This window comes from Macrotis lagotis, chromosome X (assembly GCF_037893015.1).
Source record: "Macrotis lagotis isolate mMagLag1 chromosome X, bilby.v1.9.chrom.fasta, whole genome shotgun sequence".
Taxonomy (NCBI): domain Eukaryota; kingdom Metazoa; phylum Chordata; class Mammalia; order Peramelemorphia; family Peramelidae; genus Macrotis; species Macrotis lagotis.
Genome location: NC_133666.1, coordinates 42,304,287 through 42,324,856, shown reverse-complemented (window position 1 = coordinate 42,324,856; position 20,570 = coordinate 42,304,287). Strand labels below are relative to the sequence as shown.

Here is a 20,570-nt window from a genome sequence, read left to right as displayed (position 1 = left end):
ACCTGGAGACCGCTAGACCAACCAGTTCCAATGCTTGGAACTCTTGGCGCCAGCATCTACTATTGAACTTAAGTGCTGTTGAAAAAATACATCAAGATTTAATGGGGTGAATTTTCAGAGACTTGGTTAGAGTTTTAGCCACATAAATTCCATTAAGCACAAAACTGCATAACACTCCACCCTGTCTATATTTATGCTCACACCTCCACCTACAGCATTTTGAGTTTTTTCATTATTTAGTCACCTTACATCCTACTTCCTTTCCTTTTCATCATGGTATTGACTCACATTATTCACTAAAACCTAGAAACTCCTCTATTTCAGAGCACTATCAATCTCTTTGTCCCCTCTCTTCTAAAGGCTTCCTTATTGGGAACAGTCATCCAGTCCTCCCCACACCCCATCTTGATTTTGTCTTTTATTGATTTCTTATTAAGTCTTTCTTCCTCCTGAGCCATTTTCCACAAGAGAATGTTCTAGAGACAATATCCATTCCTTAGACAGGGGCCTTTTTTTCTTACATATTTTACTTCATAGCCATCCTTAACTCCTTGGCTAACCATCATGAGAGTTGACTTAACTGAAGCACTGCTTTAAAAGCAGACCTCACATTGTTAGTGGTTCCAATTCCTTACAATGATAGCCTCCAGCCAAAGTATGAAGGAATTCCCAAATCTAGGTCAGGCCTAGCATTATTAAGGTTTTGTTTATTTATGTTGCTTTTTGAAATACTATTAAAGGGAGGTGATTCAATTCAATTCATCTGTCGTAATAGGCCTAGGACCAAATACCTATTTTTGTTCCTGGGCTCTCCAACAAAGCCCTTTTGTAGTAGTGCCATTTACTAACTGGAACTGAGTGGCTGTCATGAACATAAGAAGTTGGTGACAATTGCTACCAAAGGAAAGGAAGAGGATAAGAGGTGAATTTACAGCCCAACCCACTAAAGACTGCTCTTATTCAAAGTCATATTTTTAAAAGAAAATTTTCAGAATTGAAATCCCAAAAAAACATTATACATCATCCAGTGAGATTTATCTATTAACATACAAAATTCTATAACATACCATACTGATTTGCCAGATTTACAAATTATGGGAAAATATTTAAAGTTGAATTTATTTTCCAAAAAAAGTCATTTTACCTTATAATACAGACAATACAAACAAGTATCTATGAAAAACTGTTACAAAAAGTATAGTCTTCAGAAAATAAAATATATGAAAAACAAACATTTAGAATACATAATCAACAACCCAATTCCTCTCTTTTTGTGGATCTCATTATCTTCTGAGTAGGACTCAAAAAAAAAGAGTTGAAATGTAGGATCAGAGAACTCTTTAGGGTAGCTGTCAGCTTGGTTGTAAAGTAGAATGATACTTAGAGATCATCCAAGCTTAACACCATCATTTTCTTGATGGGGAAATTGAGGATCAGAGAGAGTCAGTAACTTGTCCAAGGACACTATACTAGATAGTGGTAGAAGTAGAGCAGAACCTTGTCTATTAAACTTCCTATAAAGCCACAGGAATTTTATAAATTCCAACAATTCCAACACCTCATATATGGCTTTTATTCAGGGGCAAAAATAATGATGTCGTCTCTGATGGATCCTAATGCTTCCAATGAAACACTTAGACCTGGCAACACAGACAAGTGGACAAAGCAGTCTCTTACGTAGTATAATGTGAGAGGCACTAGGAAAGACCATTCTGCCTCAAAAAATTCCCTGCTTCCCAGCCCCAGGTGCCACAGTACCTGAAATCCCACCATTAGCTAGTCAATCCTTTAGCCTAAGTATCGATTTCTCTAAGCTTGTCTTTTAGCATGCAATGCTTCCTAGAGGAGGTAATTCATGGAGTCCCTAACACTGAATTCATCTATTGGCTCATTTCCTTTTTTTCTAGGACTAGCCAACATGCCTTGAGAGGACAGGGCTGTCTCAATAAATGTTGCCAGTTTGTCTAGAAAGAACCCGGCAAGCACTGGGGAAATTAAAGATTCTTAAAATATGCCTTCACCTTCTCGCACCAGTAATTCATTCTTTCACGTGATGGCATCTTTATGTTTAGGTTACAATCTTATCTAGCAAAGACCTGTTGTCAATTATATCTTAGCCAGGTCCTTTCTTCTTTTCATATATAAATTAACATTACTAATCTACACTGTACTTAGAATACTAAAAGTACATTTCTTGGGGGGGGGGGAATGTCTAATTCAGATTTTTCATCCTTTAAGACGAGCCTTCCCTCTTGTGATTCCAAAATAACGAGACTGAACAGTGACCAGTGAGGAACAGTCACCTCAGTGTGCAGAACTCAGAGGCTGGCCCTGGAGTCAGGGAGCCCATAGTTCTAGTTCTGCCTCTTCCACAAACTAGCTTTGTGAGCCTGGGTAAGTCAATGAAGCTCTCAGTGGTCCAGACAATTTGCTAAGATCATAGGTTACAGACAAGTTGTTGGTCTGCATTGGTGGAGGGAGTTTCTGTAGCAGAAGCTCCCTACACCCATGAAATCACATGTTCAGACCAAAAAAATCAGTCATGAAGTTTAACCCTTTTACTAATAAAGTTTAACCTTTCCACTGAAGAGAAAGGGCTAAACTGGGACGTTGAAGATTCTTGTGTATCTTTTGCTCTATGAGTTAAATGAGAACTGACTGTGAAAACAGTCAACTAAAAAAATGCAGAATTGTAAAAAATTACTTACTTCACTTGGCTGAGGGATGGTGGTGAGCTTTGGGAGTTTAGCCTTTGAAGTGGTTGCACTAGGTTTTCCATCCAGTAGCATCCCAAATGTTTGACTTGAATATCCACTCTCAAGTTCGAGCATCGGCTTCAGTGTGGGGGAGAAGTCTGGTAGCTGCTCCTGACCATCCATGGGCCTCACATAAGCAGTAGGCTTCTGCTGACCCACATTTGCTTTGCAGTAAAGGCCTTGTGGGAAATTTTGAATTGCAAGACTATTGGTTGCAGAGAGTAAAGATGTGGAAGAGAGTGGAGAAATAGGCCCGTTTGCTAAAAATTCAAAATCTATTGGGGATGAGTATTGAAGGGTCTCTCTATAAGAAGACTCCCCACCACTGGACTTTGAATGGCTAATTCTTCTTGAGTGAGATGATGTTGCTGCTGTTCCGGCATCCTCCATTCCTCCAGTTTTGGGTTGTTCATTTGGACAGTTGAATATGTCTTCATATCTGCCTTGAGGCTGGTCATGAGAAGAGGTGAGTTTCATTCGACCTAGCTGACCAGGGGGTTGACTTGCCTGGGTAGTTGTGGAGCTGTGACCAGCCCGTGGCCAATCGGGTCTTGCTTTTCTGATGTTCTGTTGACCATGTAATACATTTGAACTTGACGTCATTGAAGCTGGGGGAAGGACTGACGTTGCCATGTGGTTTCCGCCCTGATGAGGTACAGTCATCCGGTTCCTTTGTTCAGGAAAAAAGCTTGATTCATTTTTTTCAGTGGGATTCTGGGGAACAGAATTCTTGGGAATTCCAACTAGTTGACTCTGATTGGAATGATTGGTTAATAAGTCCTTCATTTCATCATAGTTTCCCAGTGTGTTCTGGACGCGGCTGGCAAGTGCATCACCTTTGTTTGTCTAAAGTAACAAAAAGATGGGGGTGAGAAAGGAGAGAAAGAATCAATAGGTTTGTGCTTAATAATGTCAATGATTCAAACAGATGCCCCCAAACGACTAGCAATTAGGGTACATTCAAATGGTTATACAACTTCAAAGTTTTCACAGGTAAGAAAAGAAGCAAGTATTCAAAATGGCCTCATAAAATCAACGGGCAGGATTCACATTTGTGTATTTCAAGCATTTTAGTTGAGAGCTAATTTTACATTATGCCACTTCTATGATTTTTATGTGAAAATCATTTAATTTTATGTCAATGAGCATGAGTAGAGTTGTGACATTTGGCATCTAAATCAAAAGTAATGCATAACTCTGACCAATCAATCAAGTAAATGGCAACGGAACGTTTTTCTTCTGTGTATGGTCTTATATCGCCTTCCCAACCAACACTGTCATGTAGAATGTTTAACACACTAAAAAGCCACTAAAAAGTGGTACTTCTACTTTACTAGAGTAGATGAGGATACAAGGGTTTGAAAAATATCATTTACTAATAAAATGTTAAGAGCCAACTAAAGATTAAAGAGGAATCCATTTTTTTTTTAAATTAAAAACTCGTTCATAAAACTGCACAGGCCCAGTCTTTAAGTTCTGGAGGTGTCACTGTTTTCAGAACAGTGATTCCCATTTACTTGCTCTTATATGGCAATAATTATTCAGTAGACAATGCCTCAAACAACAGTTATCTTTTCAACATCTTTTAGCAAAATGTCATCAACTAAATTGTTGCTTAAGAAAGCAAAATCCAAGTTCAGGTTTTTTAAAAGTCCTTCTTGGAATTCTTTTGGAAGTAGTTGTGATATATTACCATTGCTCCATCTATACTCTGATATCTCATTTTCTCATCCTCAACTTCTCCTTATTCAATAGCTTCTTGCCTACCACCATACACAGTAAGCTTCCTCTCATTTGATCATATTACATCATGCTGTTGAACTCCATCTCTCTTCCCATATTTTAATTTTTTTTGGCAAGGCAATGGGGTTAAGTGGCTTGCCCGAGGCCACACAGCTAGGTAATTATTTAGTGTCTGAGGCCGGATTTGAACTCAGGTACTCCTGACTCCAGGGCCGGTGCTCTATCCACTGTGCCACCTAGACGCCTTTCTCTTCCCTTTCATAACCAAACTTCTATAGTATCAATTACATTTGCTGTCTACTACAATTCATCTCCCAAACTTTTGTAACCTGGCTTTTAACCCTACCAAAGAACTGAAACAGTTTTCTCCAAGGTTATCCAAAATCAGTCACCTTCTAAATCCAACAGCCTTTTCCCAGCCCTTACTCTACTTGACCTCTCTGCAAATTTGCCATTGTCAACCATCAACAAATCCTGTTTATCTCAGCTTCCAGGACACTACTCTCTGGGTCTTCTTCCTGGCTGTCTGACCATTCTTTGACTCTCCCTTGTGGTATAAGCATCACCCTACCCACTAAGACTATGTGGTTGGCTCCTCTTCTTTCAATGCTTTCTCTAGGTGATCAACTCCCAAGGATTTCTTCCTCTCTAAACAACTTTCAGATCTACTTCTCAAGCCCTGAACCCTCTCATGATCTGAACTCTCATATCACTCTCTGTCAGAAATATCTTCTTCTTGATATCCTATGGATATCTCAAATTCAGGTTATCTAAAACACAACTCATAATATTTTCTCCAAAACCAAACCCTCTCTCAAACTTTCCTGTCTATCAAGGGTACCAGCATAATTTTAGTAACACAGTTTAACAATCTCAGTGTCATCTCTGATTTTTTTCCTTTCCTTCTTCCATACATATACATGTATATGTATGTAATATCTATATAATATATATGTTTTATATGTGTATATGGTTGTCAAGTCTTATTGATTCTCCTTCAAAAACATTTTTTCATCTCCCCCCCCCTTTCTACTTCCACAGCCTCTGTCTTGGTTCAGGACCTTATCATAACTCATCCAGACTATTGCAATATTACCTTAATTGGTATTCCTCTCCCCTCTGCAATGTATCATGCCCACAGTTGTCAAACTGATATTCTAAAAGTAAAGATTTAATCATCCCACCTTATCTTCCCCACAAAAGAACAGTGTAACCATACACTTTTCAACCTGGCAATGAAATACCTCCTCAATATGGCTCCCATTTACCTTTTGTAGTTTTATTTCATATTACTCACATTCATTCACTCCAAGTTCCCCGTATACAACATTCAATTTCCCACCTCTGTGGCTTTGCTTGGAAGATATTCCCTAACTCACCTCTACTCACACAAACCCTGGCTTCCTTCAAAGCATTGTTCAGGTATCACCCCTTACTGCAGACCTTTCTTGAGCCTCGTAATTATTAGCACTCTTTCCTTCCTAATGTGATTTTACAATCATTTTGTAAACTTCACATTTATTTACTTATTTACCTGGAGTACCCCCCTCAGGAGTATTCAAGCTCCTTGAAGCTAGAGATCATTTTTATTTTGGTCTCTGTCTGCCTGGGACCTAGCACAAATTGGGCACTTGATAATTGACTATAGCATTGAATTAGGTCCTATCAGTGAATGATAGCATACTTTGATGAGATTATTGACTGGAGGTAAGAAAGAAAGCATAAATGATCATGGAAAAATAGGCAAAACTAAGGGTCTCACAAGGGGATTAAAAAAAGCAGAAAAAAAGTGTTGGCCTTAGGAGCCATTTTGATACTGTATTTGAAGTGAAAAGATTTAGGCTTGAATCCCAGATCTACAAATAACTAGTTGTGCAATCCTGGGTAAATCATAAACGTTCTGAGTCTTTGGTAGAAAGGATGAAAATATGATGAAAATGATAAAAATATTTGTACAACCAACATCATGGGCTCGGTTTATCAAATTTGAGGGTTATTATAAGATATGATATAACACAAGGTGCTAAATACTACCCTTCATAGATTAAGAGAGTTAATATATTTCTAGAGAGGCAGCTAGGGCATCAAGAGAAATGCTTCAGTTACCTCAAATATTAAGCAAAAATAACTAATCTGTGTGCTTGAATTTTTATTTTAAAATAAAATGTTCTTTTGCTATTTTTAAATATCTTATATATTACAAGTAAGTTAAAAATTCTACCTTGATTCTGTTTTAGTCCTGATGTGCGAGTCCATCAGACAAGTATCTCACCTAAAACTCATAGACTTTTAAGAGTTAGCTGCTTTGAATAGTGAGAAGTTAAATAACTTTTGCCGACGGTCATACAAACAACAGAAATCAGAAGCAGGACCTGAGTTCACGGTTTCCTGATTTTAAGATTACACGCTCCATTCATTATGCCACATTATGCTTCCATTTTGCTTATGTTTTTTGAAAGGCAGTGGGGTTAAATGACTTGAGTAGGGTCACACAACTAGGTAATTATTGAGTGTCTGAGGTGGGACCCAAACTCAGGTCCTCCTGACTCCAGGGCTCTATCTACTGCACCACCTAGCTGCTCTATCCATTTTGCTTATTAATAGGAAATGCATCTCCTATGACATTTGTGCTAAAGATTATTATTAAAAAGTTAACTTTAACAATTTTCCTTAACAAAATAATTATTGATTTTCAAAAGGAATTTTGTATGATGTATTTAGGAGGCAGAGTTGATTAGATTTCACTTGTATTCAATGAGAGTCCTTAGTTTGGTCATTTCTTTTTCTGTAGCAGAAATTGCATTATTCCTGAGTCAAATAGAAGAGTTTCACAAGGAACTCCCTGGAGGAGAGCCAAAGTCAAACTCTAGTCAATCACCCAACTGAAAACAAGGAGACTTAATGGTGCTAAGAGCAAGAATGATGATGCAAATGTTCAACATGACTTAGATGGTTGCTACTTTTGTCCCTCTGTCAGTTGTATGTAAAAAAATTGATCATCTAGAAACACCCAGGCTGATGAGGGAAACAACAACACTTCCATTTTGCATTTTCTAAGTGTTCATTTTACTCTTTGGATTTCCCCATGTCTCCTTCCACACACAGCTAAATATGGGAAACATCCCCTCTTTCTAGATCTTATAAGTATGGTTTTAGAACTAACAGAGGGACCAGTTTTGTTTGGAATTAGACTAGTTCTAATTCGAGTTTTCATTGGAGAAGCATGAAAAAGGACCTATTTACCATTCCTACTTTACTTCTGGGTCCATTTCCCAATTTTGTTTACTTTTAACACAATTAGGTTTGGGAGTATAAGCGTGAATTTTTTTTAGGTCTTTGCAAGGCAAATGGGATTAAGTGACTTGCCTAAGGCCACAAAGCTGGGTAATTATTAAGTGTCTGAGATCAAATTTGAACTCAGGTCCTCCTGACTCCAAGGCTGGTGCTCTATCCACTGCACCACTTAGTTGCCCCTAAGTGTGAATTTTTTAAAAGCTAGGGTTAAATATAATTTTTTCTGAATAAAAAACCATGAAAATGATTTTGAATTTTAAAAGATGATTTTTATATAGTCATCCCACCTTCCTTAGAACTTTCATAGCATGGTTTCCATTCATCCAATTCAAATATTTGTTAAGTGATTCCTATAGGCAAGGAAAAGTGTAAAACACTGAGAAAACAAAGGAAAACAATGGAAATGTCTCTTCTTTCAAGAACTTTGAATTCTAATAAACAGATTCAGCACAGGAGCAGCTAGATGGTGCAGTAAATAAAGCACTGGTCCTGGGGTCAGGAGAACCTGAGTTCAGATATGACCTCAGATCTTAATAATTATCTAGCTGTGTGACCTTGGAGAAATCAATTAACCCCATTGCCTTGCAAAAAACAAAACCAAACCAAATAAAAAAAAAGGTTCAGCACAAACATAATCAATGCAGTGAGAATGAGAAAAGAATTAAGTTAGCTGAGAGAAATTTGCAACGAATTTCTGACAAAGGTTTAATATCTAAGATATACAAAGAATATATACATATATATTGTATATATGTCTATGGATACATATATATATATATATGTATGTGTGTATACATACACACACACACACACACACACACACACACAAACATAAGAACAAGAACCATCTCCCCAACAGATAAATGGTCAAAGGATATGAATATACAATTAACAAGGAAAATGCTAGCTATCAATAACTTAAAAATTCTATATCATTAAAAAGAAAAATATCAAATAAAATCACTGAGTTCTTGAAATCCATAAAATTAGCAAATATGGCAAAAAAGGAGGACAATTGTTGGGGGGATTGGGCAGGGGTTTAGACAGCCATGTTAATATATCACTGATGAAATTGTACAGAAGCCCAAACATTAAGAAAAACACTTTGGAACTAGACCCATAAAGTCTCTGTGCATTCCCTTTAAGCCAGTAATACCATTATTAGACTTACACCCCAAAGAGATCAAAGACAGAAAAAAATAACACATATGCACAAAACATTTATGGCAGCATGTGTTAGGAAGTGAGCACTCATCAAGCTGAAAGTGGATGAACAAATAATGTCATATGGGTATAATGGAATATCACTACACGACAAGATATGACAACAGGAATGCTTTCAGAAAAAATCTGGAAAGACTAATGAATCGATGAAGAGTAAAGCAACTACAACTGGATAATAATTTATACGGTGAACTTCAATAATGTAAAGGAAAACAACTGAATGAGTGAAAAATAAGATGAAGCAATGAGCAACCATAAGTTGCAGAAGGTTTGATAATGAAGCATGCTTCCAGCCTCTTGAGACAGACACTCTCAGACTCAACCAATGGATGAATTTGTGTTGCTTGGCTATACTTATCTGTGACAACAGAGGGCTTTCCTATTTTTTTTTAAAAAAAGAGTTGGAAAATAGTACAGAGAATGGAAAGGGACTATTAGTGCAGTAAAACAAAAGAAGAGAAGAAAGGAAAATAGTAATAATTAAATATTTTAAAACATACAATGATGATCTGAAAGAGTCAAAGGCAAGCAGGGAAGGGCTGGTACTGTAAGATACAGTTATCACATATTTAAAAAAAACAAGCTATATTTAAAAAAAACAAGCTATACATAAGAGACATTCATGGTTTCATATACAATCTTCTTCTTCTGTTCTTCTTTGTATATGTAATTGTTCATATTTGTTGATATTTAAGTTGGTAATGAAAAAGAAAGCCTTAAGAAGCTTGCATTCTATTGGAAGTTTATAAAATGGGCATAAATAAATATTACATAAGAAACGTAGTTAACAAAAAAGGCAGAGGAGATAGAAGGCAAAGTATTATAGATATATTTGAGGAGAGAGAGGACTGTAACAACCAAAGTGATGAGTAAAGACTTCAGGAAGGAGCTGGCACCTGGTTTGAGCCTTGAGGAGAAACAATCTAAAAGGTAGTAATGTTGAAGGGAATGTTTGCCAGGCATGGGGTACAAATGAGTTGATGACTTCATGAAGACAAATGGTGTGGAAAAAGCTGGGAAAATAGATTAGAATCAGACTGACAAGCATCTTCAATGCCAAATTAAGGAGTTTATATTTTCCTTAAGATGCCTACGAGCCACTGAAAATCTTTTAGCACAAAGAAGACATGGTCAATCCTGTGCTATAAGGAAGACTGTGGTGGCAGCTCTGTAAAGGATAGATGGGAAAGTGATTCTGAAGACAGGGGAACTAGTGAAAGGGTTAGTCTAGTAATCCAGGTCAGCAATGAGGAGGACTTGGATGAGGGAGGGAACAGTGGAGAATGATGATTGAAGCACTTAACTGATGTCATTTTGGATTACAATTATCTTTTTATATGACTTATTTCTCTTTCTTGACTGTTACTTCCTTAAGGATCAAGACCGTGTCTTATTTTTGTATTGTTTCACCCCAGCACCTAGCCAAGGAGAGGGAAAAATAGTGAACACTTCTTGGTGATTTTCCTTTTGATAAGTTTGCCATATGGTCAGAGTAAAAAAATAAAATGACAAGAACAGTGAAACCCAGAATTCTCAGAAGTCATTCTGAAATTAATTAGAATCAGACTGGGTTTATATAAATAAAATAAGATATTTGAGAGAATTATTGGGATAATTCTGTGAAAAAAGTCTCCTATGGAGGTTGTCCAACTAGTAGCAATCACAATTGCCACTTGTAAAAAGAATATTTGTGATTCTGATTTTAATCAGCAGCAGATACAGTAAGTGGAAATATAGACTGCAGAAGAAATGTGGTAGAGAAAGCTCATAGAAACCACAGCTCCCAAATCGTTCAGTCAGCCTCCCAAATGCCCACATTAACTGTAGGCAAAAGTGCCAGGGTAAATTTCTCCCTTCTCACCATTAGAGTGGAATAGCTTTCAATCCGTTTTGAGAAATTTGAAAATATAGATATGAGATCACTCAGATATAAAACCCAATGGAGCCTGAAATACATTTATATACACCTACACAATATGCACTCATTATACAGTATAGCAACCTCTGAATCAGACTAAATGTTCTTTTTCCCTCAAGGGTCTTAGTAATCCTATTAAAGAGCAAGGTATTATTGGCAGCCTGGGTTGAAGACTTATAAACAGGGCAAAAATGAAATTTAGCTATTTCAATCAATTACAGGTTTCCATCAAGTTGGACAATTCTTACCTTGCTATTCTAGATAATTGGTAGATTTCTTAAAGATAACCTTTCTAACCCTTATTTTCTGAGTAAATCAGATCATAATTTCTCTATCATCAAGGAAACATGCTTTTCAAGTATTTTAGGACATAAATTACATTTCTGGTTTGTGACTCATGACTAAAAGCACTCCATTTAAGATCTTTCACTCTTATTACTCCAGGAAATGCAAACCTCCCTCCGTTTGACCTGAATATTTTCTTTAAAAAAAAGAGGGGGAGTATTATTCCATTGCAAGACTAATTTACTATTGTATTATTGTTATCGTATTGGACCATGATTTTGCTTAAGAAAAACAACCGAAGAATTTACATTTGAGGGCCAACTTTTATGTTTGCTGATAACAAAAGAAAGTCTGTGGTTCAGAAGTGTATTTTTTAAAATGTTCATTACTTCCTGGCATTGAAGCAAATTTGTAAGATGCTTTTCAAGTAATTTTTGTCAAAGAAGTATCATAAGCTACATGTGGTTGGTCATAGATTAAAGGAAAGGGAATGGACAAATTCTTCCATCAACTGTGAAAATTAGCATTAATTGGGTGGGTTTGGAGAGTAAAAAGTATTAACTCATGATAGAGGAAATTCCTGATATGCAGACTTCTCTCTATCAATACAGATCAGCAACTCCTTAGGCATTGTGTGGTGAAGCAAATGGCCCATGGTCACACAACTGGCACATGTCACAGACAGAATGGCAATCAGCTATTTGTGACTCTTAAAGCCAGCCACTAATCTCTACTGAGTCTCACAGATTATCATACATGTGCATAAAATTTGAAATTGTTGCAGTTAAAAGGGAAGAAAGACAGAATATGAGAGACAGGCAGAAGATGATGATGAGGGGGGAGAGAGAGAGAGAGAGAGAGAGAGAGAGAGAGAGAGAGAGAGAGAGAGAGAGAGACTGAGACCAGATGATGCACAGAGCAAATGGTATCTTAGCAGGGCTACCATTACTCCAGATTTCATCCTAAGTTTTGCTATTTCAGAAATTTAATTTTTTTCTCCAAGATGTAAACATTCATAGATGCTTAGCCCTTGCTTCCTGTTCTCCAGACTTCTGATGTTGACCTTCAACCTTCTGCCAGCACATTACTTTAGACACGTTACAATGAACAAGATGATCTGACATTAGTAACTTTGGTGAAATGTGGTTGATATTTCTATCTTTTAACCAATACCAAATCATTTTGATGATTAATGTTTTTAAGTACAATTTAATATCTGATACTATTAAATCTCAAATATACTAAAAAGCAGTAATTATTGAAACATTTGGTATTGGGGTTTTTTGGAAAAAAGGGACAGTTTCAGTTTCTTTTGTTGTTTGTTTGTTTTGCAAGGCAATGAGGTTAAGTGACTTGCCCAAGGTCACACAGCAGGGAAATTATTAAGTGTCTCAGGTGGAATGTGAACTCAGTCCTCCTGACTCCAGGGCTGGTGTTCTATCCACTGCGCCACATAGCTGCCCCCTAATATTGATTTAAAAAATACAAAAGTAAATCAGATTAGATACACAACATACAGAAACAAAGGGATATAGCAGTAGAGTGTTTGATAAATCCCAAAACCCCAACTAGTAGGGGAAGGACTCACGGTATGACAAAAAACACTGTTAAACTGGAAAGCAGTCTGGCAGAAGCTAAGTTTAGAGCATCATATACCACAATAAGATCCCAATGAATATAGGACTTCGATATAAATGGTCACATCCTAAACAAATTAGCAGATTAGAGAAATACTTTTCACAACTACACATGTGAAAAGTTCACAACCAAACAAGAGACAGAAAAGATCACAGAAGGTAAAATGGACATTTTAATCACTGAAATAAACTTTTTTTACAAAAACAAAATCTATGCAGTTAAAATTAAAAGGTAAACATCTGGGGGGGGTGGATCTTACCAGCATGTTTATATAATAAAAATCTTAAAGCCAGGATAAGTGGAACTAATTCAAATATATAAGAAAACAAGAGCCATTCCCCAATTGATAAACGGTCAAAGGATATGACCAGGCAGTTATCAAGAAGAAAGCTAAGCCATCATTAGGCATATAAAAATGTTCCAAATCACTGATCAACAGAGAAATGCTAATTAAAATAACTCTCAGATCCTAATCAACACTTATCAAATTGCTATAGTAGACCAAAGAGAAAAATAACTATTGAGAGAGGGACTATAGGAAGAAAGGAGCAACTATACTCAGAATGTACGTAAACTGTGCATACCTTCTCATCCTTGGATAGCATTACTATGCCCATATCCTACAGAGAGCAAGAAAAAGAAAAAGGATTATACATACAATGTTATTTTTCAACACCTTGTTTAGTAACAAACTGGGATAAAGTTAGTTCTCATCAATTGGGGAATGGCTTCACCAATTATAGTATATGACTATAATAGAATATTATTGTACCATAAGAAATAAGAGAGATGGTTTCAGGAAAATCTGGAAAGACTTGCATGAGTCAATTCAGAATGAAAGGAGCAGAACTAGGAGAACAATTAATATAATAACAGCAACATTGCAAGGGAAAGCAATTTTTTGCAAGGCAAATGGGGTTAAGTGGCTTGCCCAAAGCCACACAGCTAGGTAAGTATTAAGTGTCTGAGGCCGGATTTGAACTCAGGTACGCCTGACTTCAGGGCCGGTGCTCTATCCACTGCACCACCTAGCCGCCCCTAGGGAAAACAATTTTGAAAGACAAAAATTCCACTCCAGGCAGTGACTAACCATTACTCAAGAAGGTTAGTACCAATGCAACCTGTCTACCTCCTGACAAATCAGTGATGGACTTAGGGTACAAAATGACTTGAATTGCAAAATGTACTGAAAAATACATTTTCAGACATGGTCAATGTGTGGATTTATTTTGCTTGACCATGCATCTTTGCTACAATGGACTTCTTTTTCTTTTTTTCTAATGGCTAGAGTGGCGGTGTAAGGAAAGATGGGGGAAGGGGAGAACTAGCAATAAGACAGGAATAAGTACTGAATACCCATGATTTCACTGGCATGGAGAACTCTAACATTAGAAAATTCCCTCTACCAATGGCAATGAGCATTTTCTCTGCAACCTTCTCAGCCTAGAGCAATGAGAGGTAGAGTGACTCACCATTACACAGCTAGCACATGTCAGAGACAGAAGTCGAATTCAGTTCTTCCTGGCTTCAAGCCTGGCTCTTTAGCCAATCTACTACATGTGATCGACAACGCTTCACCCCCCCCCCCAAAAAAAAGTCATTGAAGCATTTCAAATAAAATGCATAGAAGAAAACAAAAAGAATTTCAGAAGGAAACAAAGACAACTAGGGCAGTTCTTCAAGTAACAAGTCCAATTTGTTATACACTTAAAAATAAAGCAAATGTAATAGGATATTTTTGGTGTCATACATGACTATCTATTCTTCATTTAACTTTGCATATGGAAATGCTCATTTTGCATGTTTGCTTAAATACAGAATAAAAGTTATATACATTATATATAATTTTATTCTCTATGTGTGTATATTATATATGTGTGCATATATGTGTATATACATATATATATATATATATATATATATACAGATATATTTAACATGCTCAGTATTGTGATGCCTTCCCCAATCATAGTATTATAGGAAAGTATTGTAGTCTCACCTGGCATGCATCTTTTAGGACAGGTTATTTCTGTAAGCTACAGAATGTGAATTTCAGAGAGTAACATTCTAGGATTTTGTCCCTGCAATCTGGAAGTATGCCTTATTATCATCCATTAGCCACCAACGCACATGTGTGCATATATACATACATACATACACATATACATACACAACTGTATACACACATGTATTATATAGCATCTATTGTATACAACAGGAATGTCCAATCTTTTTGCTCTTCTGGACCACTTGCCCAACAAAAACCCCCGAAGGGTGGCAAATTTAAAGCAATATCCATTTATGAGTACAATGCAACCCACACCACCAATGAGCACAATAACAAATGCAACTGGTCTGGCTTGAATGGACCTGGAGGCACTAGGTTGGACACACCTGATATACAACTTGTAACATATATGCACAACATGTATACACCTCTACCTAAAACTTTGAGTCATTAGCATTTGGGGATCCATGCTGGAACCAAGTTTTAAGCCTTAGTAGTTAGAAATGTTTCATGCTTGAGTAACTTTGGCAGGAAAAAAAGCACAAGAGAAGTGAGGGAGATATTGAGAGAGAACCAATTTCTACCTGCCTGAAGCTTTTGAGGATATGGTCCTATTGGAAAACAGAGAAGTGGACTAAGGACTTAAGGAAAATAATCAACTTGATCTAAATATCAACAATATTCCATCTGAGTCTCTTCAAAAAATTTTATTTACATATTGATGTGCCTGCTATCTCCTTTGGTTAGATTGTAAGTTCCCTGAGGACAGGAACTATTTCACTTTTTTTCCATGCATTCTCAGAATCTGAGTATGGGTCAAGCCATTCTTGCTGTTTGATTGAGCTCAGTTTCTTTAAATGTCTTATCTGATACTTCAGTAAAATCTTAACTAAATAACTAGTATCTATCATCATCAGTTTTATAGAAAATTCATAGGAAGTATGGAGTGCATGGAGGAGAAAAATTGAGCTAGTAAAGGATCATCATTTGTCTTTTTTTTAATTAGTAAGAGAGTCAGCCATAAAGAAAGTGAGATGCAAAGGCTCCTTCACTTCATTAAGGTACTAGAGAAAGGAACCAGACTTGAGATTTCACTGGTACAGAAAACTCCCTGGTGAAGAAATTCTATCAGTGCAGGCTTACACATCCTCTGCAAGTGCTAGTCTCCAAGGCATGACTGGAGCACTGCAAAACTAAGTAGTTTGCTCATATGGGTCAGAGGTAGGACTGGAATCCAGGGCTTCCTGGTTTTAAGGCTGTTCCTTGATCCATTATCAAATGAAATCATACTTGTAAAAACCAGTACTTGTAACCGGTTTTGTAAAAACCAGTTGTAAAAACTTGTAAAAACACAATGTCTACCATAAAGCTGATGCTATAGAAATGCTTGTTCCCTTTCCCCTTATGTCCTACTGCCTCTCAACTAATGGTCCTAAAAGTACCTCATAGACAGGTTCACAATATCACACTTCTCCACTAAAATGAGAGACTTAGGCAGTAATTCAGAGAATTAATTGTAGAGAGGATAAACCTACCAACTTATGGAACTGAATTCCTCAAACTTCTGGTAAGCAAGGACTCACCAAGTACAATATAATAAAAGACAAAAATGGTGGCTTCTAACTTGCTGAAAGGCCTATGTCTCCTACAATCTAGTCTACCAATATTCTTTCTCCTTCTCTTCCCTTGAATTTTTCAGTAAGGACTTTCTACCACTCAGTTATAACCAATATCATACTATTCCTGACTAATAAGAATATAATAACCAGGATAGGAAAGGGCCTTGAGGCCAGTTCATGTGAGAATTGTATGAAGAAGGTAGGAGTCTGGAACAGAGATGACGTAGAAAAGACAAGTATCTGAAAGATGGCTAAGTACCCAAGAGAGAAGAGACTTATTCTGTTTGCTCTTAGAGGGTAAAAACAGGTGGAAATTACAAAGGGGTTAAGTTTAGGCTTTATGCAGTGAATAACCTCCTAACAACTAGGTCTGACACAAGTGAAGTGGGGGCTTTGAGCACTGATGAGTTCTACCTGATATTTCATTGGTGGTCTTCAAAAAAAGCTTAGGTGCCTATTTGTTGGGCTTGATGTAACAGTGATTCCTCATCACAAATGGGCTGTCCTAACTGTTGAGATTCTGTGATAGTGATTCTGAACTTTGAACCAATACTGACCAGCACACACCCACACCCCCAATCCCTAGAAAACTACTCCTGGAAGAGGTCCCCCATCTCCTGCTTGATTGTAGAGGAGAAGAGTGGAACTTCCCTCAGGGCAAGTCAACCAATATTGGGAAAGATCACAAATGAAATAATCTAAGAGAATAGAAGAGTTGAAGAGAAATAATTCTGTGATCTTGGACTTACTATTAAAAAGGTAAGGTTATGAATTGCAGATACTACTGATCTAATACTCCAGTCACACAGGCTGGTAGGGTTTTTCAGCTCTAGAGATAGCCAGAGTTTTTCTGAAAGGTTCTGAGGTTCTACCTTATTTGTTAGCTTATTGACTGTGAAAAAGACAATCCTAGGAGAAAAATATGGTGCTGACCTTCCCCAACATATGTTTCAACCACTTGTCACCTGTTTCTGATGGGGGCAATTACTCATTTGAATAAGGCACAGGGGACTGAATTTTAGGATATCATTTTACCATCCAAATCCTGGTCTAGGAATAGGGTTCTTTTCCTACCTGGGATTATGTCATTGCCATTACTACTAGCTACAAAGTTGTCCTTATCATGTTAGACATCATAGTGTCATACATTAAAGATGGAGTAAAGGACATCAAAGATGACCTCATCCAACTTAATCATTTGACATCCAAGGAAACCAGGCCAAGAACGGCAGTGACTTGTCTATGATTCCAAGCCTAGTATTTTCAAAATTATTACCCCATTGCCTCAAAAATGCTCCAGATGGCATGCCTGCCTGGTTTCATCACCTTGATATCAAGACTTTAAAAACCATTGACAATACTGATAAGAGATAAGTTCAACTTAAATGCACATACCCATACATTTTCCATGAACTAATATTTTCTTAGGATATCAGAGTACCCAAAGATTTTGTTTCCCTTATCCCCATACCTACTCCCAAATTCTGATCAGAAGATTTCATTTTCAAAGTATTTCTTTTTTTATTACATCTTTTTTAACAAACTCATTAAAAGACAGCATATAACAACCAGTTGCTCTCTGAACATAGCTGTTGTTCTTTCCCAATAGATGCCATGATACATCTATATACACGCACATAAATACATACAAATACATAACAGCACACATATATCCTCTGCAGGTTGAAAAGGAGAAAAAAAATGTGAAAGGATTTCACGATTAACCATATTAAAACCATCTAAGTTAGCTGAACTTGAGTACCTTCTTCATTCAGCTTTACGGAGAATTTGAAGTCTGAATCAAGCACTGCTTTCACCTTCTGACTTAGCCAGTAAGACTTAGGGAGTCTTCTCCACCAAATAAACAACTGGCTATCCGACCCAAGAGTCAGGTCTGAAACTTTGCCTTCATTACAAACTTATGTTGCTCCAAAGTCACCATTTCTCCTCCTCCCAAGTGTTGAGGACATCAGAGGATCAAGTTCAGGAGTACATACCACCTAGTCCAAGCCACTCATTTTTTCAAAGAAAAACAACTTAAGTGCCCAGAGAGGAAAGGACTTGCTAATCACACAGAAATCTAAGAGGCACATTTCAGTCTCCAAATCCATGGGTCTTTTCCCTGCCCAACAGCAGCAAAATTCTTTTTCATTAAAAAACTGAATGATTTTCCATAAGAAATTTTCTTTCTTCATTTCAGAAAATGCCATTGAGACAAAGATTCCTACACACACCCACAGGCACATCCCCACTCCCACCAAAAACCTAAAGTGGATCAGGATAAGAAGCCAAAGCCAGTCCAGTTAATTGTAATAATATCAATGGAATAATTATTAGAAATCCCTATTTCCAGAATAAAACCAACCATGAAATCCACATCAAAAACAGTCTATCTCCTAACTGAAGTAATTATGAACCACCACAAGAATTGATTGACCCTCTCCTCCTTGACCAGTGATTTTCAAAGAGCACTCCATCCTCCCAACAGCTGCTAACAGCAAGAGCTGGAAAGTGAAAAGGGTTGTTTCTCCACCGACTTCACTGATTGGGAGGAAAAACAAACCTAGCCATCTACATTTTTAGAAAGTCTTCCCAGGCTTTCTCTCTAAAAATCATAGCAGCAGGAATTTGGAAGGAGGGGCGACAATCCCTTGGTGATGGAGAGCTCAGTCAGCAAATAATACTCCTGAGACAATGTCCCTTTCAGAACCTTCGGACACTCCCCAAAGTTTAAGAAACCCTTTCCTGAAGAAGACTTCAGAAACTCACATACCCAAAATCCAGTTGCAATATTGATTTCATTTGTGAAATAGGTTTCTCCTGGCAATGATTTAGTTACTTTAAAAATAGATTAAATGTTGATTAGCCGTAAAACGTGTAACAAGCAATCGATTCATTTATGTGAAAAAGTAAATTACATGCATATTCAGCTACCTTATAGGGCTCCCCAAAAAGACTGAAACCTGAAGCGAAGAGATCTTCGTCCTGCTGGACTTCTTGAGATCTTCGTTCCCACTCTTTTCTTTTAAGTGCATTTCGGTCCTGTTCATAGTGACTAGAAAGAAAAAAAAATGCAGAAGAAAGGCTCATTACTAATGGAAGTCATTTAAGTTTTCCAAGTTATCAACAAGCACAAAAGCAGGTAAAGCCAGGCTCCCACAAACTGATACTGCAGAAAGGGAATAGTTTCCTTTTATTTCCCCCCCCTTACTGGATTTAATATCCTAGGCCCTTTTCAGAATAAAAGGAACCATCATTTTGCATACAAGAAATTGATCTAACTATTGAAACATGGCTGTGGTCTCTCCTTTGCCCTGCAGCAATACACTGGCATTCCTTCTGCAACGGGAGATGCTGTCTGAATTTCTGATCCATCCCAGGGTGACTCTTCTTACCAGCTCAATCTAAATAGAAGTGAAGCTTTTTGGAGGAGAGAGGGGAGAGTTCAGATAAGGGAAGATTACAGAAAGCTGAATTGCTTTAATATCAGCATCTTCATGTTTCCTCCCTCCCAGGTTTTTATTCAGACCAGTCTAAAAAGTCTTTTGGGAAGCTGCTGAACAAAGCCATGAACTTGGCTTAGAAGTAACAACTACTAACATGGAAAAGAATGTTGTTGTTACTATTATTATTATTATCATCATCATCATCATCATCATTATCATTATTAAAAAGACTCAAATGCTCTTAAAGGACAAAAGCTTTATAAAACCTGAATGTTTCTAGGACCCTCCTTGCATTTTGGGATTTCCTACTGGAAGAAGAACAAAAAAATTAGAAGCCTTTGAGAAATGTAAATGTTCTGGTTATAAAGGTAAAGAAAGTTAATGGGGCAGCTAGGGGACTCAATGAATACATCACCAGCCCTGGGGTCAGGAGGACCTGAGTTCAAATGTGATCTCAGACACTTAAGAATTACCTGTCTGACCTTGGGAAAAACACTTAACCCCACTGCCTTGCAAAAAAAAAGCTTTAACTGGTTAAAAAATATAACTACTATTTCCATTTTATTATTTTTCTTTCATTAAGAAAGTCCATTTCAACTACATCAAAATATTTGAAATCCTTAAGTGAGTTATCAAATA

The 20,570-nt window shown here is 37.1% G+C and overlaps 1 protein-coding gene across 4 annotated transcripts in view; it reads right to left on the bottom strand.

The window, feature by feature from the left end:
* The window catches only part of AFF2 (ALF transcription elongation factor 2), a 389,617-nt gene that overhangs the window by 300,738 nt on the left and 68,309 nt on the right, over nt 1–20,570 (bottom strand). For all 4 annotated transcript variants that reach the window (XM_074200828.1, XM_074200829.1, XM_074200830.1 and 1 more), the window contains exons 2-3: nt 19,420–19,540; nt 2,709–3,602 (exon numbers count right to left, since the gene is read on the bottom strand). In XM_074200828.1, the coding sequence (XP_074056929.1) occupies nt 2,709–3,602; nt 19,420–19,540 (1,015 nt within the window). The remainder of the gene's footprint in view (nt 1–2,708; nt 3,603–19,419; nt 19,541–20,570) is intronic.